We start from the raw sequence: 26,908 nt of genomic DNA on the forward strand, positions 1-26,908 counted from the left end.
CCAGGGAAGTCTGAGGGTAGCTGTTCTGACAAAAGGGTGACATTGCAGTGATCTGGAAGCCCCCCAGGGTATCAGATCTCCCTCTTGACCCTTCCAGACCTCCTGCAAGAGGATGAGTGGGCCTGACCTGAGGCGTGGCCAGGAAGTGTGGCTCTCAGGTTTCATGAAGACCCTGTTAGCTCCCTTCCCTCTTCCTGAGCTGTGCTGCCGTGCCTCCTCCCCTGCTGCCTCTTGTCCAGGGTATCCTTTCAAGCACCACCACCCCCACCACCCCCACCCCCAGTCACTGTAGTCAGCCTGAGTCACAACCAGCACTGCCCCCGCTACCGCCACCAGCTCCCTCTTTGGTGGGAAAGTATTAAGATAGATAGAAAAAAGCAGACTCCACTCAAGAATTCCCAAATAGCAGAAGTCATGGATTGAATAAATGGCTGCCTCATAAAGAAAGATTTAATGAAATCTGTCTCCATGTGCTCTACTTTTATATCTGACATTCCTCCTGGGCACTAAGCCATATATCCTAACGTTGCTTCAGAAATGGCCGTGGGTATATTTAATACACGTTATTTACATCGATTTATGATTGAGATGTAGCTTTATTGGAAAATATTAGTGATTTTTTTCAATACCATGAAATCCTGCTTTAATGAAGTATTTTATGAATTCAGCCTGTATATGGAGTCACATCATTGTGAAGGCAATGAATCGTTCCCTGCCCCCCAACCGGGCCCCCCACCATTAAAAGATAGTGAAACTGTTGTGCACACAAATGGCCACTGAATGTAAAGTCTCCGGTGGACTTTAGATTGGCGGAACAGTATAATGGACCTAGAAGACAAGTGGAAACAAAGGATATTATGATAAGGGGATGGAATGTACTATTTCTGCTGAGGTTCTGTTTGCTCAGAATTGAGTTGTTCTGCCCCTTTAATGTTTGCTTGTTGACACGTGACCATCTTGACAGGTTCTTAGCCTGCCTTTTGGCCATTTCTTTCTGTGATAGGAGATTCTAATTATACGAATCCAGAATTAGTAGCAGCAGCAGATTTATTTTTTATAAAGCCTAAACAGTCTCTTTTTAAAATGCCTGTCTCCCAGATCTTTGAGAGTCTGTGAGCTGTAGGTCTTCTGTGATAGCCCGAGGATTTGAGGAGCATAGAATAATGTAGAGCTGTGAGTAACCGTGGGGCCTGGTCCTCCCTACCCGCACATTACTCACCTGGTTGGACTGAACTTTGGTCATTTTTCCTAATCCCAGTATCCAGGCCTTGGGGGGAAATGATCATCAGTGAGGTATTGCCAATGACCTCTTGGTCCTTAGCAGGGCTCAGGAAATGATTTTATTCAGTAGGATTGCTCTGCATAGTATTTGGTTAAGAGTATGAAATCCCAAGTCTGACTCCAGGGTTCAAGTCTAAGCTCTGCCACTTATTGACTGTGGTTCTTGGACAGATTCTCAACCATTCGAAGCCTTAAGTTCCTAACTGTTAAATGGGGATTATAATAGTAAGTACTTACCTGATGCTGAAGCTCCAATACGTTGGCCACCTGATGCGAAGAGTTGACTCACTGGATCCTGGGAAGACCTGATGCTGGGAAAGACTGAAGGCAGGAGGAGAAGGGGCGGCTGACGATGAGATGGTTGGATAGCATCACTGACTCAATGGACATGAGTGTGAGCCAACTGCAGGAGAGAGTGAAGGAGCCTTGTATGCTGCAGTCTGTGGGGCTGCAAAGAGTTGGACACGACTGAGAGACTGAACAACAACAATTTACCTGACAGGAATGTTGTGAGAATAAATAGTGCAGTCCTGGCACACAGTGGGAGTATCCAGTAACTTATTATCCTCGTGTTGGAGTGTTGAAATGAGTATGCATGGCTTACGATTTCATACACTTGGGAACAGTTAGGTTTTAAATTCTATGTTTCCGTTATTTATATGTCCTTGGACATTTCGCTTTCTCAATAAGGCCTTCCCTGACCACCCTATTTAAAGCTGCAACTTATCTATCCTTCACGCCTCCCCACTCCATGCTTTCCCTCCTCCCCCTACTCCCTGGAGTCCCTACCCTCATTTCCAGCTTTGTTTTTCTCCACTGCACTTACGCGTTCTGATGTACTGTCCAGTATCCTTGCTTTTTCTTTCAGACTGTCTTTGTCTACTGTTCTGTTGTCAGAGCCTAGAATAGTGCCTGGCATGTGGTGGGTGCACAGTAGATAAATCTTTATCAGAAAAACACCATTGACTTTGACATTGGTGGTATGATTCTATACACCACTGTATAAAAGTATAAAAGCTACTCCAGGTATCTGAGCTTAGAACATTTTATTTGAAAGTTCTGAGTGGTAGTTTGCTCGTTACTTGTCCTAAACCTCCTTTCCTAATGGAAGGTCATTGAAGTCGGGTAGAACAGATTTGAGGGACGATGAAGTTGGGTGAGGAGAGGAATAGGCTGACCTCATTACCTCATCTACGGTTTGCTTCCAACACCTGTTTTCAGCATGACCATCTCCAGACTCTGTGGCCACTCGGGGAAATGCTGGTCTCAGTAGCGGGCTCTCTCAAGTATTCTTTTACTTTTTGTCTGTTTTACATGCAACAGAACTTTTGCTGTTTTTCTCTTTCAGGGCACCAATGCCTCTGCTCTGGAAAAAGACATTGGTCCAGAGCAGTTTCCGATCAATGAACACTACTTCGGATTGGTCAACGTAAGTATTTTGAAACGTACTGTTTTACTCAGGTGTTTTAGCATTCTTGAAGCAATGTCACTGCCATTTTCATCATTACCAAGTTTTAAATAATTGTTCATACTCCTTGGTTACCATAGGTGGCAAATAGCAGAGTGGGGGATGTTTAGTCCAATTTTTGGAAGTATGAGTTCCCCCAGAAGAGGAAATTTAATTAGTGCATTATTAGGTCAGATTCTCATTTTTTCCCCTGTGCTTTAAAGGATTTCCTTTGCACACTAACTTTCAGAGCAATATTATTAGCCTTTGTAGCAAAATCTGCTTTTGTGTGTCCTCCCTTTACCATCTGAATGGGCTTGTCAGATGGTATACATCAGCTCAGCCAGAGTGTTGAAAGGGTTACCGGCTTATCACCAGTGGTTGCTTCATAGCATAATTTGGTATCTGAAGCATGGATGGGAAGTGGGGGGAGACTGGGGCCAGTTTATCTCTAAATCCCTTGGCCTCATTTCACTTGTGCTCAGCAACGGTCCCCTTGTATATAGCCAGACTTGTCAGGCACTGTGTCCTGGATAAGTTCATGATGGCCAGGTAGTAAGGCAATATTACCCACCACCCTCATGAGCTTTCTTCTCCTTTCTCTCTGGGGTGGAGGATTTAAATAACATCAGCTGTTACCTCACAAGCACCAGGTTTTCTGGAACAACTGCTCTGAGCATGGTCTGTCAGAACTCGGGTGTCATAGGTCACAGTCTCTACTGAGAGTGTTCTGAGCGAATGCCGCTTGTGGAATACTGGAGTGGACGTTGTCTCTGAAGTAGTGCAGACCTAATCCAAAGTCTGCCTGTGCTGTTCCCTGGCTGTGTGACCTTGGGCAAGTCACTTGCCCTCTCTGAGCTTCCGTTTCCCCCCTGTGAAATGGATCACGGTGGTTGCTGCTGCTGCTGCTGCTAAGTCGCTTCAGTCGTGTCTGACTCTGTGCGACCCCATAGACGGCAGCTCACCAGGCTCCGCCGTCCCTGGGATTCTCCAGGCAAGAACGCTGGAGTGGGTTGCCATTTCCTTCTCCAATGCATGAAAGTGAAAAGTGAAAGTGAAGTCCCGCAGCTGTGTCCCCGGCTTATGGTGAAGGATCCATGAGAGCTCTTATTGACGGTCCTGACGTGAGGCTGAGGCACACAGTGACATTCAGTAAACGTTAGTTCCTTTTCTTTCCCAGGAGTTGTTCACTGGTCCAGGGACCAAGTGTTACTAAAGGGTGTCTGGCTAAAGGTGAGGTACTGAGTAAAGAAAAGAATGGAAGGAGGAGGCTACAGTACTGGAATATAGGGCACTGTGTTGATGGAATACTGCTTATAATTGTAATGCAACTTTTTAGGCATTATGCAAAGGCCTCTTGCTTAAGCTCTATGAGGATAGTTATTCAAGTTGAGGGTATTCTGCCTTGGCCAGGGAAAAGACAGATGCAGACTATGGAGGAATAAAGAACTAAAGCCATCTCCTAGCCTGTGGAAGTGTTGTGAGATCTAAACCTATTAATAGTTTTGTACATGTTCACTTCGAATGGTAGTTCATGAAAGTTACAGCTTCTCTTTAAAAAGGGGTTTGTTTCATCATGTAATTGTGTCAAAGTAGATTAAAATGTATAAAAATAGAAAGTGTTCTATCTTAGCATAAGAAGAAATGTCACGGTAAGGATGGCCGTGCATCTGCCTCGCTCTTGGGCAGATGACACACAAGCCAACAAACCAGGCTTGAGAAGATGTTCATGTTCTATTTTAATCTTACACAGCATTTTCTAACCTGCTCTTAATCTTCTAATTGCCTTAGATGGTTTTCCTCTTTATTTTAGCATGTATGAAAAATTCTAAAATGAACGTCTCAGCTATGTGTTCTCCCATAGAATTGGTTATCCAGCCAGTTGAAAACCAGTGAGACGATGACTTTTTGCCTTGTTCAATCATAACCGTGGCTTTTGAGAAGTGCAGAATGTTACTCTCTGAGTCCTACTATGATGGCAGGAGACCAGGACCTATGTGCTATTGTATTGAGGCAGTGGCTACTTCGGCAGAAACGAGATTGCTTTGGAGAAAGTGAGGTGATTGGTCTGAAGCCTGTGGCAGGAGTGCCAGACCCTTGAAAGAGAGAAACTTAAAAACAAGTCCCTGCTCGGTTAAGGCTGGTTCAGCTGAGCAAGTGGTTCCTAGTAGCTGGATTTCTTTCTGATTGGGGTTTTTATTTTCCCTGTCATAGGAGTTTTGATGTGTTGCAACGTGACGTCTTTTGTGTCGCCAGCTGCTTTTCTGTGTCTCCATATCATGTTGATTTTTTTTTCCTTCTTCACCCTCTCTTTTAAGCACCAGAAAGTCTCATTAGATTTTTAAAAACCAAGGCTGAGTGTTCCTTATCATTTTATAGAGACTTTTATAGCCTAGAGATCTCTCCAGCTTGTGTATACCAGCATTCATTTCCCTGGTGATCAGATAGTCACTGGTGTTCTGCATGGCTTACTGGTCTACCACCGCATGACATGGGGGACCTGGGCCAGTTCACACAAGGGCGGCCCCTCCCTCTCCTCACTGATCCCGAGAACCCTGATTTAAATCGGCCCTCTTGTCCTTTGGCAGTTCGGAAACACATGCTACTGTAACTCCGTTCTTCAGGCCCTGTACTTCTGCCGGCCGTTCCGGGAGAACGTGCTGGCGTACAAGGCCCAGCAAAAAAAGAAAGAGAACTTGTTGACATGCCTGGCAGACCTTTTCCACAGCATCGCCACACAGAAGAAGAAGGTCGGCGTGATCCCACCAAAGAAGTTCATTTCGAGGCTGAGAAAAGAAAATGGTGAGTGGCATGGAGACGAATGTGTTTCAGATCTGAGATAAGGAGAATCAACAGGTCTGTGTAACCTCAAAATGAATCCCTCCCCTTTTTTTTAAATGGGAAAATAGTATGGCCAACTACTCAAATATCAGTTTTTAAATAAAAGATATTTCTTCTTTTCCACCCAGTATATAAAGCAAAATTGGATAAAAAGAAATATACTTAAAAATTCTGATTGGAACTTCCCTAGTGGTTCAGTGGTTAAGACTCCACATTTCCTATGCAGGGGGTGTAGGTTCCATCTCTGGTTAGGGAATTAAGATCCCACATGCCACATGGCCAAAAAAAAAAAAAAAGTAATTTATCATTCCAAAATGGAATGATCTTTTTATTTGCTCCACATTCTAGGACTTTTTTCTGGGTAGGATCATTATAAGAGGAAAAATTGCCCAAGGCAGGACATTGACTGGAATAAATAGGTTGATGTAATAATTGAATAAAACAGTACTGTCTTATAAACTTGTCATAAGTGATTAAACTAAATGCACATTATCTAATTAGAGCCTCTCCTATTTTAAAAATAATACCTGATTTTTATATGTCTAAAAGAGTTGAAGGATATCAAATTGATATTTTTCTATAATAAAATGTCCTGCTGTCACTTGATTTTCTTCTTTTTTTTTTTTCCCTCTTTATCTGTTTTTTTTGGGGAGATGTGGTGGTAGAAACAAGGTTATTCCAGAAGTTTTGCATGGGTAAATTTTATGACTATAGAAATATTTGATATGGCAACTTGTGTTTAGCCTAGATTTCAGCCGTATTGCAACAGACTTGCACAGTTAATCAGTTGTTTGTTTTTTAAAGTCTCATTTAATTTGATTGCTGTCTTTTGAAGTTGTTGTAGTTTATACAGACCAGAATAAAAATAATCTGAGAAGGAAGCAGAACCCTCCCAAGTCTCCCTTGTGAACATGATTAATAATGAAGTTTCACAGCTGCATTCATCTCTTGATTGTTTGTCCTTATGGCAGGGAGCAGCAACGGGCTGCTAGAATCTTCTGTATTTGGTTTCAGAATGCTATCAGATAGATACATTCTCGTATATATCTCTCATCTCCCTTATGTGTTTCATTTAAGCTGCTTCTAGGCTGGTCCAGAGTTTAATATGATCTTTGGGAAGAGACCCTGTCATTCTGGATAGATTACAAACTGAATAATTGATCATTGGTGGTCATATTATATTAAATATTGATATTTTATCAGGGAGCTTGTCAAGTATTTCCTGTTCTTTTTCTTTTCTTTTTTTGTAGAGCAAATACAAGTGTTTGTAGCTTTATATATATATGATGACTTTACAGAGGGAGATTGGGAAAATTTAGTTCTCAGTGGTAAAAAGTAGAAGTGAACAAAAATTTTTTTAAAAACTTATCCATTGAAGTTGCAAGATAGAGGTGAATATATCCCATACATGTCCATTCTTTCGATATAAAAATTGAAACATGGTTTGTAAAATTAAGCATTTCCTTTGCTTTTCAAGAGCCAGAGACTGAAATAACAACCCTCTCCTTTCCAGATCTCTTTGATAACTACATGCAGCAGGACGCCCACGAATTTTTAAATTATTTGCTAAACACTATTGCGGACATCCTGCAGGAAGAGAAGAAACAGGAGAAACAAAATGGAAAATTAAAAAATGGCAACATGAATGAACCTGCGGAGAATAATAAACCAGAACTCACCTGGGTCCATGAGATTTTTCAGGGAACGCTCACCAATGAAACTCGATGCTTGAACTGTGAAACTGTAAGCATCACGAGGGCTTTCATGTAATTTGCTTGTGCATATTTGTGCATGAGCTATGTTGTGCATGAGTGCAGTGTGGCATCGTAGCACCTAGCAGTTGTCTTCCTTGTATACAGACTGTTCTGTTTATATGTTTGAGCCTCAGGTGCAAACTTTGGAAGCTTGTCTCTATCTAAGATGTCTCAGCCGGTGGAAGTAGAGTGATCAGGGAAAAATCTCAAAAACTTAGATCACTATGCAGCATGGGCTAATTTGAGGGTCTAAAAATTGAACTATTGAATTGGACCTCTGCCAGTTATCTTGAAAATATTTGGGCCACAAGGAAGTCATGTGTGACTTAGAACAGACCATTTCCCCGGCATAAAGGGAATCAGCTGTGCTATGGTGAACTTGAACTCAAAAGACAGACCTAACTTCTGATTCTCCAGCAGTTAGCTGGGTGAATGGGATGAATCTCTGACAGCGCTGTTGCAGGGCCTGGGTGAGTCTGGCACATGGTAGGCACTTAGTGTTGAATTTGAAGACGTTTTCCAGAGGGTGATTCAGGAGGTCACGTTGGCTTCGTATATTTGAGTTAACTCTATGAGTGGCCTCATGATGTGGTAGATAAAAGCCCAACTCTAGGGCCAGGCTGCCAAGTTTGTATGTAGGCTGCCAAGTTTGGAGCTGTGGGACCTTATGCAAATTATCCAACCTCTCTGAACTCACTCTCCTCATCTGTAAGTTGGAGGTGATGAGAGTGCTTATTTCCTAGGGTTGCTGGTTGGTGGTTTAGTCGCTAAGTCGTGTCCAACTCTTGTGACCCCATGAACTGTAGCCCACCAGGCTCCTCTGTCCATAGGATTCTCCAGGTATGAATACTAGAGTAGGTTGCCATTTCCTTTTCCAGGGGCTTGTCCCAACCCTGGAATTGAACCAGGGTCTCCTGCACTGCAGGCAGATTGTTTACCAACTGAACTATCAGGGAAGCCCCAGGGTTGCTGGGAGGATTAAACGAGTTAACTCTTGAAAGCACTTAAAAACTATGCTTGGCACATACCAACCAAGTATGCAGTAAAAGTCAGCGTTTATTATTTATTATTATAACTACTAACAATATGGAGAGTATGGGCTCATTTGGGGTCTCAAAGTTTAACACTATGAAAAATTCTCAAGAATTGTGCATTTCTAGGGGAGAGAATGATTTTCATCAGATTCTGCAAGGGGTCTAGGACCCAGAAATGGTTAAGAAATGTGAACTTAAGTGAGAGGCTTTTTGTTTTTTGGCAGTCTTCTATCCTTTTAAACAAGTTTTGAAGCGTTCTGATATGTTCATTGTAGAAATAATTAGAAAACATAGCTAAGCAAAAAGAGACTAAAAGTTACCAGTAATCTCCACTAGAGATGATAAATTTGTAACATTTTCTAAAAATTGTGATCTTGTTAGCCCAGAGATAACCACTTAAACATTTTAACATTTTGAAATATATCCTGCCAAAACATCTTCTACACATATTTATCTATCTAGAGATCTCTCCTCCCTCCCTTTCTCCTTCTGTTCCTTTATATTTTATATTCCATTAAAATTCAATGAAATATAGAAGTAGAATGTGTAATAAATCCATATGTATATAACTTGGGGTCAGTGATTGTTAGCACACTGACGCATCTTGATCATCTTTCCTGTCATATCCCTCTTCACTGAACCGGTCTGTTTTTAAGGAAGACCCAGGTAACATCATTTCTCATTTCTTCATTACTTTGCTATAAATCTCTGAAAGATAATAAAAGGTAAGAAAAAAAAATTTTTTTTAACATCAGTACAATACTATTATCACACCTAAAAATGATTCCTTTAGATCATAATTCACTCAGTGTTCAAGTTTCTGCGAGTATGTCTTTTTTTTTTTTTAAACAGCTAGTTAATTCAAATCAGGATCCAAACATGGTCCATACATAGTCCATATTTTCTTTGGGAGAGTTTGTATACATTTTGAATGTTTTGGTAGAACTCAGAACTTATCTTTGCATCCTTAAAACATATAGTTCAGTTTGCCTTGTTTTTGGAGAAGGCAGTGGCACACCACTCCAGTACTTTTGCCTGGAAAATCCCATGGACAGAGGAGCCTGGTGGGCTGCAGTCCATGGAGTCACCAGAGTCAGACACGACTGAGCGACTTCACTTTCACGTTTCACTTTCATGCATTGGAGAAGGAAATGTCAATCCACTCCAGTGTTCTTGCCTGGAGAATCCCAGGGATGGGGAAGCCTGGTGGGCTGCTGTCTATGGGGTCGCACAGAGTCGGACACGACTGAAGCGACTTAGCAGCAGCAGCAGCAGCAGCCTTGTTTTTGATCTCTATATGAATGAAATCATACAATATGTGTTCTTTTGCATCCTGTTTTTTTTTCCTCACTAACCCTTGTGAGATTTATTTGTGTTGTTACATGATGCTTTAGTTCATTCATTCTCATTGTCCTATGTCAGTATTTATACAACTCTATTATTTTTATGATACAAGCTATTTATTTGAGATTTACTTCTTAATATTTGCTCTCTATTAAATTAATTATTGCCTGAAGATATCACAATTCATGAATCCATTTTATTGCTGATGGATATTTAGTTGTTTTCAATTTGGGGCAGCTATGAACAATGAACATTCTAACATATAATCTAGTATACATAAATTTAGTTTCTTTAGGATATATGCACAGAAGTAAATTTGTTAGGTCATTAGGTGTGCTTATCATTAAACTCATTTGAAAATATCAAATTCCCACCTGGTATATAAGCATTCTCATTTCTCTACATTCTTATCTATACCCATTCTTAGATATCTTCACTTTGGTAATATAGTGGCTGTATAGACAAGTATTCTTTTATTCAATAAACACCTTTTTTTCTTTTTCACATGTACTAAGTAAAGATATAGACACTGAGGATGCAGTGAGACCTTTGCCTTTCTGGAAGTTTGAGCATGAATGATAGACATAACAAATAATGAGTTTTGTAATTATGATTGCAAAATTTTATGAAGGAGAACAGAGTATTCTGTGAGCTTATGATACAAGAACCAGAACAGTGGGTCATCACATCTCTTCATTTAGCCAGATAACCTTCCCCAGATTGTCTAATCCGTTTGGTTATCTTTGAAATGAACACAGTTACTAAATCTATCTTGTGATTCTCTGCATGGATTTTCAGATAGGCTCAGTCACATTTGTAATTTCTTTTTTTGTCTAAGAACAGGTCAGTTGATCCCCAAAAATACAAAGGTTGCACCCCCAGACGACTGATTTGCAGAACCTGTTACTGAGCCTGTTAGTTCGTGGAAGGTTACTGTGGATCAGAAGCCTGTGCCCAAAGAATACTCCAAAACTTTTGGATCATACCATAGTGTTTGTTTCAGTGGGATTCCAACCATTTATACTTCATTTGCAGAAAACAATGAGACTGTGTCTTTGTGGAGGATGGTGCACTTTGAAAAACCTGGATCTTTTTCCCCCCACCACAATTTTATTTTTTTAATTTATTTTTTAAATGGAGGATAATGCTTTACAGTATTGGTTTCTGCCCTACAACAATGTGAATCAGTCATAATTATATATATCTCACCTGCTTTTTGAGCCTCCCTTCCCTCTCCCATCCCACCCTTCTACATCATAGAGCGCGAGACTGGGCTTCCTGTGTTATATAGCAATGATTAGATTTGTGGCAAGAGTTGTCCCCCCCACCCCCACCACCGCTCTGGAGTTACTTGGATAATCACCTCCATTTTCTTAGCGACTGTAACTGGTTGGGAGCCTAGGAGTCACCTAATCCTTTCTCGCCCTGTGCCCAGGTCCCTCCAGTGACGTCCTAGCCAGTTGGTCACCAGCATCTGCTGGATTCTGTCCAGCGATAGGGAACCCAATCTCCCCAGGCGACACCTTCCATTTTTAGAAAGCTCTGATTGTTAGAAAGCCGTCTACTTTCTAAGAAAATACATAGTCTGCAGGCTTTTTCGTTGTTGTTATTGTAGAACGTTGAGAATTCAGTGTAAAAGAAGACCTTAAGTTAAAGTTTTCCTTCACAGGATGAGAAATACAGGGCCCCATTTGAGTACCGTCCTCTGCCCAGGGCAAGCAGCCTTTTCAGAGTGCTTCCAGCAGAATTGCCAAGGCCATTAGTGAGTGCTCACAGTGGGATTAAACTACACTGGATCTGGAGCAGCAAATTGACCCCTGGGGGAGCCTCGCTGTCTGGGCAGCCTCAGCTGGTAGTTCCTCCAATTGTGCAAAAACCTTTTGTGCCAGTCTTCATGCTTTCAGACAACAATGATTTTTGTCTTTTTCTGGGTCTCACCCTTTGTAAATGTTGCCTGGGATTGCAGTGCAAATGTCAAGGGAAAGGTTTATGGAGAACAGCCGGTTTTCATTCTGCAATAGAACTGGGGAGACAATTTTAAGGGGCTCATCCTTTGCTGAATTTTCCAGATGAGCTTGACCAAGGTACTTTAGAATTGAGGCATGGGATTTTCCAGTCTAGCCTCAGCTCTCCCTTGGTTGTCCTCTGCTTGGGTCACAAGATTTGCTGCACCAATTGGAGCTTAATTTTGTTGTTGTTAATTTTCGCCCCCTTCTGTTTAATCCAAGTTTTTGCTTTGCAAATTTGTGGTTTTCATAGCTTCTCAGTGGCTTTAATGCATTTATATCTGTTGTTAGAGCCAAAAGTTTGTCTAAAGAGCTGCTTTATTAAGTACCAGTTGTAGGCTCCTTCTTGCTTTGTTTGCCAAGGTTAAAATTGATTCAGTAGAGCTTCTGAGCCCTGTACAGAGGAGCAGTGGGGGATGGGCACGTGGTCGCTGAGTAATGGTGCTGGGTTCCTGGGATTCAGATGGGCTGTCATTGCCACTTTTCCTGAGCCCACCTTCTTGGCATCGCCTCTAAGCCAGTTTTCAGTTCCTGGCTGAACAGCATGGAGCTGCCACCTGGTCACCTTTACTGCTAAGCCTAGCAAAGGCTGCTGGGAATTTAGAAGCACATTTGAATAGGATTTTAATTACTCAGGAATTTTAGCAAAGCTCCTGATTTTTTATGTATGCCCTGTATATTAATTTGTTCTATTAATTTGTAATTAAAAAGAAGAGCAAGTAGGATCTCTTCCACTCTTTTAAAATTAGTTTCTGAGGAAGTCCATGCCCAGAATCAGGAGGGAAGAAAGGAGAATAAGATGTAGCCTGTACCTGCTGAGAGTATTGGAGTCTTAGCGATATATATGTTTCCTTGGAGACAAGCTGTGTTTTCACTTAGACCAGAATGAGATTCTTCTGTGTGGGAAGAAAATGGTTTTATTTTCTGGCAGTTTCCTGGGAAGAGAGAAAAGGGAGGGGGGGGAAATTGCTTGATCACTCACTGCTTTTGACTATGTCAGTCTGAGACAGGGAGAGGGAGAGAGAAAAATCCCCATGAAAGTTAGTGCTGTGTTTTGATGTCCCTGGCGTGGCTCACCCACCTGAGCAGTGCTTGCTCACTCTTAATTCTGGAAACAGTTTGCACTGGGAATTGAGAAAGTTACAATAACTTTCTCCAGTCCTTTAATTAGATGTGTACCTTTCTTCCCTCTCCCTAGAATAATTAAGTAGAGGAAAAGATTTGCATCTAAAGGGAGACAGTGTTTCTTTGTTTTTATCCCCCTTTAAGTACAAGAACTTTAGTAGAACTATCTAAATTATGTGTGAATTTCAGTTGGCTAGAATCCTTTTATTATCTCTCAAAGAAGGGCCATTTGAGTTTTTAAAAAGATTTACTGATTAAAAAAATATACTACCTGTGAATTATGTTTTTAAAAATCAGGAACAAGAATGTATAAACAGTAAATCATCCATAATTCTGCCACCCAGATGCCACTGTTGGCATTTAGATATCTTTTCATTTGTTCAGTCTTTTGTTCAGTTATGTATTCATTTATTTAGTGAATAGTAATATGAATCTATTAAATAATGGAAATTATGTTATGTACTAGAGATATAGCAGTTAAAGCAAACAGAAAAGACAGTCCCTGCTCTTTTATTTACTAACGTACATGTTTAAAGTTATACTTTTTCCTTTTATCACGCAATCAGTGCTGGTTGCGTCTCTCAAATCCTGATGTTTTCTTTGTCACTAGCTCAGAATATTTTCTAATTTCTCTTGTGTCTCTTTTCCTTTTACTCATGTATTGCTTAGAAGTATGTTGTTTAATTTTCGAATACTTGGTGTTTTCCCAGGTTTCTTAATGTTTTCCAATTTCACTTTGTTTTGGTTAAGGAATATATTCTTTATGATTTCAGTCTTTTAAAATTTACTGTAACATGTTTTGGATCCTAACACAGTGTCTGTCTTGGTAAATGTACTTGAAAACAAGGTGTGTCAACCTTAGAACTATTAACCGTTGGGATTCCATGTTTCTTTGTTGTGGGGTACTGCTCTGAGCATGGTTAGCTGCATCCCTAGCTTCTACCTACTGAATGCCAGTAGCATCCCCAAAGATATGACAACAAAGATGTCTGTAGACATGGCCAAATATCCCCCGAAAGGCAAAGTTTCCCTTATTAAGAAACATTGAGTCAAAAATGATTTGTATTTTGTAGTGGTTGGGTATAGTATTCTCTAAGTATCAGTAGGTCATGATGTTCGGTAGAGTTATTCAGATTGTCTGTGTTTTTCTTAACTCCCCTGCCCGCCCCACTCCCCGGGTTTTATGTCATTTGTTGAGAAAGAAATGTTAAAATATCTAACCATAATGTGGGATTGTCTTATTTCTCCCTCTAATCCTGTCAGTTTTTGCTTCATGAATTTTTTTCTACTTTTTAAAAACAACTTTGTTGAGGTGCAGTTTATGTACCATAAAATTTATCCATTAAGTGCAAAAAATATATATATATTTTTTTGGTGATTCGCTGGATTATTCAACTATAACCATAATCCAGTTTTAAAACATTTCCACCAATAAGATCCTTTGTATTGAGCAGCATCAAGAATGGGAATGTGACATCATCTTGTGGGATTATATCAACTTCTGTCTTCAGATATTTACCTTTTTTGAGCATTTCATATAATTAGAATCATACAAATGTAGTCTTTTGTATCTGATTTCTTTTACTTGCACATCATTTTTGTAGTTCATCTGCGTTATAGTATGTGGTTCATTCTTTTTTTCTTGGTGAAGTGTTCCAGCTTCATATATTTTTGAGACTTTGCTACAAAAAACTAGGGCTTCCCTAGTAGCTCAGTTGGTGAAGAACCCGCCTGCAATGCAGGAGACCCCGGTTTGATTCCTGGGTCAGGAAGATCCCCTGGAGAGGAGATAAGCTATACTCACTCCAGAATTCTTAGGCTTCCCTGGTGGCTCAGCTGGTAAAGAATCTGCAGTGTGGGAGACCTGGGTTCAATCCCTGAGTTGGGGAGATTCCCTGGAGAAGGGAACGGCTACCCACTCCAGTATTCTGGCTTGGAGAATTCCAAGGAGTGTATATAGTTCTTGGGATTGCAAAGACTCGGACATGACTGAGCGACTTTCACTTTCACACTTCTATGAAGGACTTCTGTATTTTTTATTATGTTTTTCTAGTAAATTGACCCAATTACTAGGAAATAGTTTTTTTACTTATAATTTTGTCTAAAATCTATTTTCTTATGTTAAATAGTCCACTATATATGCATCTTGACTCTTTACATAGTATATCTTTTCCACCCATTTATTTTTAGCTTATCTATTTCTTTATATTTAAAGTATAGCTCTTGTGGACAGTATATAACTGGTCTTGCTTTTCAAAAAAAGTCCAACTTAAAACTTTCACTTGAAAAAAAGTGTTTAATTATTAACATGGTTGGGTTTGATGCTCCGTTATTTTCTATTTTTCCTCCTGAGCTCTATTCCTCTTTCTCCGATTTTTTTTTCTTTCCCCTTTTTGGATTATTTGTGCATGTATATATATATGTATTATATTTAATAATTCCATTAACATTTTTCTCTTAGTGTATCTTTGGAGAGTATAGTATACTTTTCACAGTCCACTTAAAGTTACTAGGTTGGTGCAAATGTAAATGCAGTTTTGGACCGTGAATTTTAAATCATTATAATTAGGCTCAAACATATCTTTATTAATCAAAATAGGAGCCATTACAATCAACACAGTTTTGCTACTGAGAAATAAGTTTGTTTATTCCTTTAGCATAAAATCCGTGCTTTGGGCTTTGAGGAACTCTTGGAAAGCACTTTCTGCCTCCTGCTGGTTGTGGACGTGTTTTCCCTGCAAACGTTGTGGAGATGCTTGAAGACGCAGTAGTTGATTGGCAAGAAGTCAGGTGAATGTGGCGGGTGAGGCAAACCTTCGTAGCCCAGTTTGTTCAACTTTTAGCATGTTGGTTGTGCGATGTGCAGTCAGGTGTTGTCGTGGAGAAGAATCGGCCCTTCCTGTTGACCAGTGCTGGCTGCAAGGTGCTGCAGTTGTCGGTGCATCTCACCAATTTGCTGAGCGTACTTCTCACTACAGTGGTTCCACTGGGATTCAGAAAGCTATAGTGGATCAGTCAGCAGACTACCAAACAGTGACCATGACCTTTTTTTGGTGCAAGTTTGGCTTTGGGAAGTGCTTTGGAGCTTCTTCACAGTCCAGCCTCTGAGCTGGTCATCGCCAGTTATTATATAAAATCCACTTTTCGTCCAGTGTCACAATCCAATCAAGAAATAGTTTGTTGTAGTTGTGTAGAATAAGGAAAGATGACACTTGAAAACGACAATTTTTTTTGATTTGCAGTCATCTCATGAGGCATTCAGGGCTTCCCTGGTGGCTGAGATGATAAAGAATCAGCTGCAGTGCAGGAGACCCAGGTTCGATTCATGGGTCAGGAAGATCCCCTGGAGGAGGGCATGGCAACCCACTCCACTGTTCTTGCCTGGAGAATCCCATGGACAGAGGAGCCTGGCAGGCTACAGTCCATGGGGTCGCAAAGAGTCAGGTATGACTGAGTGACTAACACATGAAACATTCACTTATCAAGCTTATTCACCTTTCCAATTTGCTTCAAATGCCGACCAACCACAGAATTGATCAACGTTGAGTTCTTTGGCAACTTCTGTAATTATAAGAGGATCAGCTTCAATGATGTCTCTCAGTTTGTCATTGTCAACTTCCAATGGCGGATCACTGCACTGCTTATCTTCAAGGCTCTCGTCTCCTTTGCAAAACTTCTTGAACCCCCACTGCACTGTACGTCCGTTAGCTGCTCCTGGACCAAACATGTTGATGCTGGAAGTTAATCTCTGCTGCTTTATGACCCATTTTGAACTCAAATAAGAAAATCGCTTGAATTTGCTTTTTGTCTAATGTCATTTCCATAGTCTAAAATAAATATAAAATGAACAGCAAGTAATAAATCATTAGCAAAAAACAAAGTGAGAAATGTGTTTTAAAATGATGTATAACATAACTACATTTATTTAAAACGTATTCCAGTATCAGATGGCAAATTTCAACATTGCAAAACCACAATTACTTTTGCACCAACCTAATACTAATGTTGCTGCCTGCTGCCCAGTCGCTTCAGTCGTGTCCGACTCTTAGCGACCCCATGGACTGCAGCCTACCAGGCTTCTCCATCCATGGGATTCTCCAGGCAACAGTACTGGAGTGGGGTGCCATTGCCTTCTCCCAATACTAATGTTACATTTCACATAAAACATAGTTAACTCATAACTGTGTAGGTGCCTATTCCTTCCACCCCAACCTTCCTTGTCTTTTATGCTGTAATTATATGTATTACATTTACACATATTATAACCCCCACAAGACAAAATCACAATTCCCTTTTTCGATGCTTTTCATTTTTTCTTGAGATCTGGATTTCCATCTGGTAACTTTTGGTTTAAAGAATTTCCTTTAACCTTTCTTGTGGTGCAATTCTGTTAATAATGAATTCTGTTCATTTTCTTTTCTTCATTCTTGAAGGATATATTTATCAGATACAGGAATTCTGTTCTGATAGTTTTTCCTTTAGCACACTAAACAAGTTCAGTGTCTTCTGGCCCTTGAATTTTTGATGAGAGACCAGCTTCCAGTGAAATCATTCTCTGGTAATGTGTCATTTTTTGGGGAAAAAAAAAAAAATTTATTGTGGGATCTCTGTTCCCCAACCAGGATTTGAACTGGGGCCACAGTCATGAAAGCCCAGAATTCCAATCATTAGATCACCAGGGAACTCCCTGTAACGTGTCATTTCTCTCTACGTGTTTTTAAGATTTGCTTTTTCACCTTTGGCTTTCAGCAGTTTGACCTTGGCTGGCCTTCTTTGTATTTATCCTGCTTGATTCTTGTTGAATATCTTCAATCTATAAATGTATATCTTTCACTGAATTTAGGGAATATTCAGCCATTATTTGTCAAATAGTTTTTCTGCCCTATTCTCTTTCCTCCCCTTCTGGGACTCCCGTTAGTTTATGATATTTTCTAACAGGTTTATGAGTATTAATTTTTATTTCAATCTTTTTTCTTCCTTTATTCTTCTCATTGGATAATTTCTGTTGTTCTGTCTTCAAATCCACTGATCTCTCTCCAGATCTCTGTTAAGTCCAGTTCAGTTCAGTTCAGTTGCTCAGTCGTGTCTGACTCTTCGCGACCCCATGAATCACAGCACGCCAGGCCTCCCTGTCCATCACCAACTCCCGGAGTTCACTCAGACTCACTTCCATCGAGTCAGTGATGCCATCCAGCCATCTCATCCTCTGTCGTCCCCTTCTCCTCCTGCCCCCAATCCCTCCCAGCATCAGACTCTTTATTAATTTTTTAGTTCTGGAATTTCCATTTGATTCTTTTTTTGTTTGTTTCTATTTCTCTGCAGTCTTATGTTTTGGTTCACTGTGAATATATTATATTTCACTTTATTGAAGATAGTTACAATAGCTTCTTTAGAATCATTGTTTGTTACTTCCAACATCTGGGGCATCCCAGGATTGGTCTCAGTTATTTCCTTTTACTTAAGAATATCTTCCATTTTCCTGATTCTTCACATATTGTAAGTTTGGATCATATCTAGGACGCTAAGAATGTTAAGTTTGAGAGTCTCTGGGTTCTGCTGTTTTTCTTCGATGAGTTTCTTAAGTTTTAGCAGGTAGTTGTGTTGGTTGGACTCAAACTGCAGACTCTGTTTCTTAGGCAGCAGCTTGACTCTTGGGTCAGCCCTCTTGTCTCCAGCCGTGTTGCTGTGAGTGTACTCTGTGTGAGCGTGGCTCAGGGGTCAGCCAGAGATGTGGGCAGACAGAGTTGGGAATACCTTCTCAGATTTTTTCCGTTCTCAGTGGACATGGTTTCCCAGGATGGTTTTTCTGCCTCCTAAACCAGAAAGATTGCATTTTCCCCCCATGAATCCCCAGCTAAAGGCTGTGAAACTATGAATTCATCCTTCCTCCTCCCAAATGTGAACTGCCCATCTGCCTGTCTTTGTTTCTTCTCCGTTGGTTTATCTGAGTTTATAGTTTTCTGGAGGAATGCTGGAAGACAGGATCTTAGTCATTACTGAAGCCAGTCTTTCAAACTTTCATTTTAGTTAAGGGGGAAACTGACAATAAATGAATAAAAATAAAAAGTATATACAGACATACCTTGGAGGTATTGCGAGTTTGGTATCAGACCACTGCAATAAAGTGAATATTACAAAGAGGCAAGTCACACAAATTTTTTGGTTTTCCAGTGCATGTGAACGTTATTTTTACACTATATTGTGGTCTTTTAAGTGTACAATAGCATTGCATTTAAAAAATGTATAATACTTTAATTAAAAAATACTTAAATCTAAAAAATGATAATCATCATTTGAACCTTCAGTAAGCCATAGAAGTAACATCAAAGATCACTGATTACAGATCACCATAAGACATAATAATGAAAAATTTTTTAATGTTGCAAAAATTACCAAAATGTGACACAGAGACATGAAGTGAGCAAATGTTACCGAATAGACTTGCCTGACACATAGTTGCCACAAATCTTCAAATTAGAAAAAACACACTGTCTGCCAGGTACAATGAAAGGAGGAATGCCTGTCATGTTAAGTAGTTCTGTTGGTTATTTGTTGCTTTGCTACAGACTTCCCCAAAACTCTGAGGCTTAAATCAACTCTGATTTATTTTCACTATAATTCTGCAGCCTTGGGTTGATGGGGAGTTGCCTGATCCAGCTGGCCTTACCCAGACCTGTGGGTCTGCATCTCAGCTGTCTCACACATGTATCCACAGGCTGGTGGGGGTTGAGCTCTAGTCTGGGCTTCGCCAGGACACCTTAGTGAGAACACTCTCCTCTGTGGGCTCTCATCTTCTTCAGGGGAGCAGTCACGGGGCCAGCCTGGGTTACCTTTCTCATGGTGGTGGCGGAAGTGCAGGAGAGGAGTCCCGTATTTCATGTAATATTATGCCCACAACATAGTAACCCATTCCCTACTATTTGACCATTTTAGACCATTTAAAATATTTTGCCCCTCCTGGATTTGTTGAGTACTGACTTCTTAAAGCACTTTACATGTATTAGTTTATTTCATTCTCATAACAACTTTATGAAATAGCTACTCTTCTCCCACTTTACAGATGAGGGAACTGAGGTACAGAGTGGCTAAAGTCATCCACTGTAAGTAGCAGAGACAGGATATGGAGCTGGGCAACTGCCAGTACCCATTCTTCGGTGTGCTAATAAAAGCATGAAGGATTGTGTCCACATCTCTGAATGTTGGAGTGCTGGCTCCTAGGATAGTTGTCACATTTATAGGCGTATTATTTTTGTTTGCTGCTAGGTGACTGGGCATCTTAAAGTTGCTGCTGGGCTAGTTTGTCCCTCCTACTCCAAGATGGTGAAATGCTAGGCTAGCTGGTGAGCTTCGTTAAGTACAGACCCAGAAGTGGTGTGGTGTTAGCTGTGCAGGCTGAGAAATAGTCGGGACTGATGATCAACTTGGCCAGCACAGGAGACATAAGAGATGTGGGTTCAGTCCCTGGGTCGGGAAGATCCTCTGGAGGAAGGCATGGCAACCCACTCCAGTATTCTTGCCTGGAAAATCCCATGGACAGAGGAGCCTGGCAGGTTATAGTCCATGGGATCACAAAGAGTCGGACATGACTGAAGTGACTTAGCAAGCAAAGCAGCCCAAGCCCAAGCTCCAGGTCTGGGTGGTACCCCAGACAGCAATGGGCATTCTGCAGGATGGCACTTGCTGGGCCAGAGGACAGCTGTGTGTGCAGGTAGGGTGACCCTCTGGCCCATAGCACTTTCAGCTCCCTGGCCCCACATACAGTTTGAATGACGAGGCACCAGAGGAAGGGAGTGATTTCAGGGCACTGGCAGGAAGTGCAGACAGCTTAATGGAGGGCAGTCATCTGAGCAGTAGGTTTATAAGGCTCTTGTCATTTTTCTGTTTCCATTGTTAACCATTCTGCCAGGCTGAGCTGTAAGGATACCTGTCTGATACTTCTTGCTTTGAAACAGTGGGGGAGATGAAAGGACAGGAAGAGAAATCTGGTTGAGTTATAATTGTGAAAAGCCTGAGTCAAAGCTGGGATATAGGTACGCTTTAGAGTTTTCTAAGAATTTAGAGTTTTCTCTTGCTTGGGATTGTTTTCAAGGTTAACTGGTTGCCAGTGAATATACAAAGTCACACCTGCCTTTAACTGTAGTTACGGGTTTTGGTTCCCTTAAGTATTCAAAATTATACCTGCTTGTCTGTTATGTATTTTATTTATACCTAATACTTTTTCCTTTTTTTGCTTCAGGTTAGCAGCAAAGATGAAGATTTTCTTGACCTTTCTGTTGATGTGGAGCAGAACACATCTATTACCCACTGTCTAAGGTAACCTCATGAATTCTGACTATGGTCTGAGTTTTTGATGAGGCTAATAAGTCATGGGGGAAAATTTCCTGTATTTCTTCAGGAGATAATCTTCCTTTCTGTTAAACCAATGTAATCCTATTATTTTCTATTTCTTCTTTCCCTAGAGAGATTAGAAATAAGTATATGTTGTCTAGAGAAGAGTCCTGCTGAGGAGTGAGGGGATCAAGTGGAAGTCATTAGTCATTAAGTTTAAAAATAAGGTTTTAATCTTTAATACAGATGTGTGCTTTGGGCCCTCATCTGCCTCTCCACACACACAGACATACCCAATCACAGTCACACAATTAAGTTGAAAAATGCCACGGATGCCTACCATTCCTTTCTTTTTCTAAGCTAATCTAGTCTTTGATTTTAAAAATTATGCACTTTTGAACTGAGAACCGATGACGGCATTGCCTTTTCCTCTATCTCGCAGCATTGTGTAGAGCTCATTCATGGAAGAAGGCTTTCTCCTAATTAGAGTTGAGGGGAGGTAAGGTTCCCTGAGTGTAAGAGTAACACACGCCCAGGGTTCCTGCAGATATTGTGTTTTGACTTGTAGTTGAAAACGTGCTCAGAATTGATTTGTTGTTGTTCAGTTGCTAAGTTGTATCTGATTCTTTGTGACCCCTTAGACTGCAGCATGCCTCGCTTCCCTGTCCTTCAGCTCTCTCTCATAGTTTGTTCAAATTATGTCCTGAAGTCAGTGATGCTGCATAATCATCTCATCCTCTGTTGCCCCCTTCTCCTGCCCTCAATCTTTGCCAGCATCAGGGTCTTTTCCAATGAGTCGACTCTTTCCATCAGGTGGCCAGAGTATTAGAGCTTCAGCATCAGACCTTCCAATGAATATCCATGGTTGATTTCCTTTAGGATTGACTGGTTTGATCTCCTTGTTGTCCAAAGGACTCTCAAGCATCTTCCCAACACCACAATTGATGCTGAAAGCATCAATTCTTCGGCACTCAGCCTTCTTTATGGTCCAACTCTTACCGTATATGGCTACTGGAAAAACCATAGCTTTGACTATACGGACCTTAGTTGGCAAAGTGATGTCTCTGCTATTTTAATACTCTGGAGACACAATTCACTGTCCTGTCCTCACTTCTTTCTCCTCCTTTTAACTTATAATTAGCCCCACTCTTCTATACACCGGAGGTCAAGGGCTAGCGTCAGGTATGTATCTCGTGGCGCTTATAGTCTGGTGGGAATCCACGGACAGGAATTGGTGCTTTGAAGGACATTAAACATGTCTAGAGAGTGGCTGGTAGTGGGGGTGCCCGGGCAGGCCAGGTGGTCTGGGTGGCCCTTCCCATTGCTTAGAATGCCTCATCAGCTCAGGGCACTGTTGGGTTTTTATTTATTTATTTTAAAAAAGTTTATTCTATTTAAGGATAGGTGATTTACAGTGTGGTGTTACTCTCTGCTGTACCTCGGGGTGATTCAGTTATATATGCATTCTTTTTTGGTTTGTCACAGGATATTGAATATAGTTCCCTGTGCTGTATAGTAGGAACTTGTTCATCCATTCTATATTTAATGGTTTGCATCTGCTAACCCCACACTCCCAATCCTCCACCCCCTGCCCACACCCCGCCAGCGACCACAAGGCTGTTATTCTCTATGTCTGTGAGTCTGTTTCATAGATAAGTTCAAGGTCCCACACATAAGTGATACCATATGGTATTTGTCTTTCTCTTCCAAGCCCTGTTGATCTTTATCAGTGGGCATTGTGTGACAGAATTGTTCTATCAGGAGTTCAGGTTACTCAGAACTCTTTAGATTAAAGGGACTTGCTGTGGCCGTCGACTGTTAGAAAGTCATTTTTCATGGTAGAGGCACCAATTCCAACCTGGCAGAACGTCCCAGTTCGTCTGGGTGTCATGTATTGTGTGAGCTGGGGGCTGGTTACTCTCTCATTCCCAGGAGGCTGAGCCTTCCCCTGTCCCCACCAAGTTACCTCAGCACCTCCTGCTGGTCTGGCATTTCATCGTTTGTCTCCAGATGCCTTGGGTCCAGGTGTCCAGGACACATTTATGGTCTCTGTTTGCAAAGCATTTTTCAGGCTAAGATAGCTTTTTTTGTTTCTTCTGATTGGTTCTGTTTTTGGCATGGGCTCTTAATATTCCTGTGAAAAGAAGCCAGTTTTGATTTCCTTAGGGTTTTGTGATCACAAGGAGGCGAAAAAGCTATAAAGTTATGCCAGAGCTGGTCATATGTGAGGGAGCACAAGAAAGGGTATTACCTGCCCATTCTTCTTGGAGAAGAGGAGCTAGGAGGCTGGCTGCTTCCCCTCCCTTCTAAGAAATTCCTGGGCTGTTCAGGAGGGCAGATGGCAATGGCTATAGCTTTGAGACCAGCTAAGAATTTCAACCATTGGGGAGCCTCGTTACAGACAAATGTAACCCAGAACTAAGTCCCCTCACTTTTTTTTTCTGGAGGAAATACATACATTGGCAGTGCATACCTGATGAAGGCAGGCTGGAGACATTTGGAGGCCTTAAAGCCGGGATGGGTACAGAATAGCCTCACAATACATTTTAAACAACATCAAATTCTCATCTGATTGTTCAGGCTGATATTCCTGAAGGGCCTGCCCCTCCCCCTTAGTACATCATCCTGAAAATAGACGTTGGCTGACTTACCTGGACCTGCCTTCATCGGTGCCTAAGAGCTCACCTCCCCAACAGAGAGAAGCCTGCCAGGTGTTGCTGTTCAACCACTGAGAGTTCTGGGGTGGGGGTGGCAGCTTTCCAGCCCCTCCCAGAGGAACAAAGTGCAGGAGAGAGTTCAGGGAATAAATGATGCCAGCTGATCCGTTAACTTTTTCTATTTGAGACAAAAGAGAAGGAATGATTATGATCTTTTTTGGCCCCTTTTATGGCTTAATGTGGTTTGCATTCTTGAGGATTTGTTTTTCAAACTAGAATTATGAGTTGTCTTCTTTAACATCATGCCTGCGTATCTCTTCTGGTGTGATATCCTTACCATTTATTTTGATATTGAGAAAAGTTAAAAATCAAGCTAAAATTGTAGGATTTAAAGCCACCTTCTTCCAGAAGGGCTTTAGGTGATCAATTACAACGTGTTTTCAATGAACTTTTATCCCAGAGAAATGATGATATAAATAGTGGTTAATTTGGGAAACAGGTTTAGAGAAGCCATTAAAGCCATATTGTAGCTGAGCTATACTTCTAATATTTCACATCACAGCACCGTGTCTTAGGCAGGCAGAGTGAGCCATCTGCATCATAGGAGGATACTGAGAAATTTCTTTTTCTTTTGAAAAGTTCAGGGATAGCCTCAGGCAAAAACTTAAAATATGTGTTTATCTTACCCCCTTGTCCTTTTGGGTATTTTTTGTCTTTCACTTCAGGGCCTTAGTCCCTCCCTGTGGCTCCTGCACAGAAATGTACCTTTCTCCTCAAAGGGCTCGATGCTCTGACACCACTCTCCTCTTCCTCTGTCCTCCTCTCATTAAAAATGCCCATTCTCCCAGGGCCAGGGAGGTCAGCGTTTTTTAGTTCTCCCAAAGCTCTATTTTAAAATTACTCTTCCTTTTAAAAAAATGTCTTTTCATTTTGGAAACTTCTCTGTGCCAGGTTTATATGGAACTCTATCACAAATCTATTGCCATATGCTTATCTGTTAGTTTCTCTGTTTTATCTGGCTTGTGTCTTAGTTTTGGCTATTTCTCATATATGGTATTTGCTAATATCTGACACACCTTTCTTGTGGATTTCTTTTTTTCAACTTTCTTTAACACTTGAGTCGGTAGTTCTCAAACTTTGGTGCTTATCAGAATCATCTGGAGAAGTTGGTAAAAATGGAGGCCTAGGTGATATTTAACTTCTGTTAGCCTGGGCATCTACTATTCCTTAATTTTCCAGATGGTTTTGATACCGCCAGAGTTTGAGAACTGCTGCCCTAGATCTTTGCTACTCAAATAGGGGTCTGCGAGCTAGTACCGTTGACATTACCTGGGTCATTAGTAGGGCAGAATCTCTGGTCTCCTTCAACAATGAGTGCACGAGTCAGTGCCTGCACTTGGACAAGATTTCCAGGTGATTCCCATAACATGTTCATATTTGCAAAGCTCTGGGGACAGTGGCTCTCAGCCCACGGAGCATATTGGAACCACCTAGGGAGTTTTAAGAACAATGGTGCCTCTGGTTCTTGGAGACATTCTCATGTAACTTGGCTTGGGGCAGAGTGATGGGGGATTGAGATTGTTTTGAAAGCTCCCCTGGTGATTCTGATGAGCAGCCGAGTGAACCACTGCTGTAGATTCTAGAACAAAGCTTCCTAGCTTATATGCCATGGAAGATGGGTTCCAGGTGTGTGCAGATCCCCTCAACTTCCAGGCAGAGCCTGGAGCTGCCGGCAGAGCAGCCGTGTCAGTGTACCCCAGCTCCTTTCTACGTGGCACCATTTTTCGTTGTTGTTGTTTGTTTTGTTTTTCTTTTTCTTTTGCCACTATTTTTTAAATGTGCATCATAACATGAAATTATCGAGAGACCTCCTTAGCTTGAGATTTTTTTTTTTTTACTTTACAACATTGTGTTGGTTTTGCCATACATTGACATGGATCTGCCATGGGTGTACATGTGTTCCCCATCCTGAACCCCCCCTCCCACCTCCTTCCCCATACCATCCCTCTGGGTCATCCCAGTGCATCAGCCCCGAGCAGCCTGTATCATGCATCAAACCTGGACTGGCGATTTGTTTCACATATGATAATTTACATGTTTCAATGACATTCTCCCAAATCATCCCACCCTTGCCCTCTCCCACAGAGTCCAAAAGACTGTTCTATACATCTGTGTCTCTTTTGCTGTCTCGCATACAGGGTTATCATTACCATCTTTCTAAATTCCATGTATATGCATTAGTATACTGTATTGGTGTTTTTCTTTCTGGCTTACTTCACTCTGTATAATAGGCTCCAGTTTCATCCACCTCATTAGAACTGATTTAAATGTATTCTTTTTAATGGCTGAGTAATATTCCATTGTAGATATGTACCACAGCTTGCTTGCTTTCTTTTTTTCCTGTTTATTTATTTATTTTACTTTACAGTATTGTATTGGTTTTGTCATACATTGACTTGAATATACCACAGGTGTACACGTGTTACCCATCCTGAACCCCCCTCCCACCTCCCTCCCCATCCCTCCCTCTGGGTCATCCCAGTGCACCAGCCCCAAGCACCCTGTATCATGCATCAAACCTGGACTGGCGATTCGTTTCACATGTGGTAATTTACATCTTTCAATGCCATTCTCCCATATCATCGCGCCCTCGCCCTCTCCCACAGAGTCCAAAAGACTGTTCTATACATCTTTGTCTCTTTTGCTGTCTCGCATACAGGGTTATCATTACCATCTTTCTAAATTCCATATATATGTGTTAGTATACTGTATTGGTGTTTTTCTTTCTGGCTTATTTCACTCTGTATAATCTCCAGTTTCATCCACCTCATTAGAACTGATTCAAATGAATTCTTTTTAATGGCTGAGTAATATTCCATTGTGTATATGTACCACAGCTTTCTTATCCATTCATCTGCTGATGGACATCTAGGTTGCTTCCATGTCCTGGCTATTATAAAGAGTGTTGTGATGAACATTGGGGTACACGTGTCTCTTTCATTTCTGGTTTCCTTGGTGTGTATGCCCAGCAGTGGGATTGCTGGGTCGTATGGCAGTTCTATTTCCAGTTGAACACTGGAGTGGGTTGCCA

At 41.2% G+C, this 26,908-nt stretch overlaps 1 protein-coding gene across 1 annotated transcript in view; it reads left to right on the top strand.

The window, feature by feature from the left end:
* Positions 1–26,908, top strand: part of USP46 (ubiquitin specific peptidase 46) — a 75,098-nt gene that overhangs the window by 26,012 nt on the left and 22,178 nt on the right. The window contains exons 2-5 of the mRNA XM_010859710.1: positions 2,630–2,710; positions 5,317–5,530; positions 7,083–7,312; positions 21,069–21,145. Of these exons, the coding sequence (XP_010858012.1) occupies positions 2,630–2,710; positions 5,317–5,530; positions 7,083–7,312; positions 21,069–21,145 (602 nt within the window). The remainder of the gene's footprint in view (positions 1–2,629; positions 2,711–5,316; positions 5,531–7,082; positions 7,313–21,068; positions 21,146–26,908) is intronic.

The sequence above is a fragment of the Bison bison genome, unplaced genomic scaffold (genome assembly GCF_000754665.1).
Source record: "Bison bison bison isolate TAMUID 2011002044 unplaced genomic scaffold, Bison_UMD1.0 scf7180017864458, whole genome shotgun sequence".
Taxonomy (NCBI): Eukaryota; Metazoa; Chordata; class Mammalia; order Artiodactyla; family Bovidae; genus Bison; species Bison bison.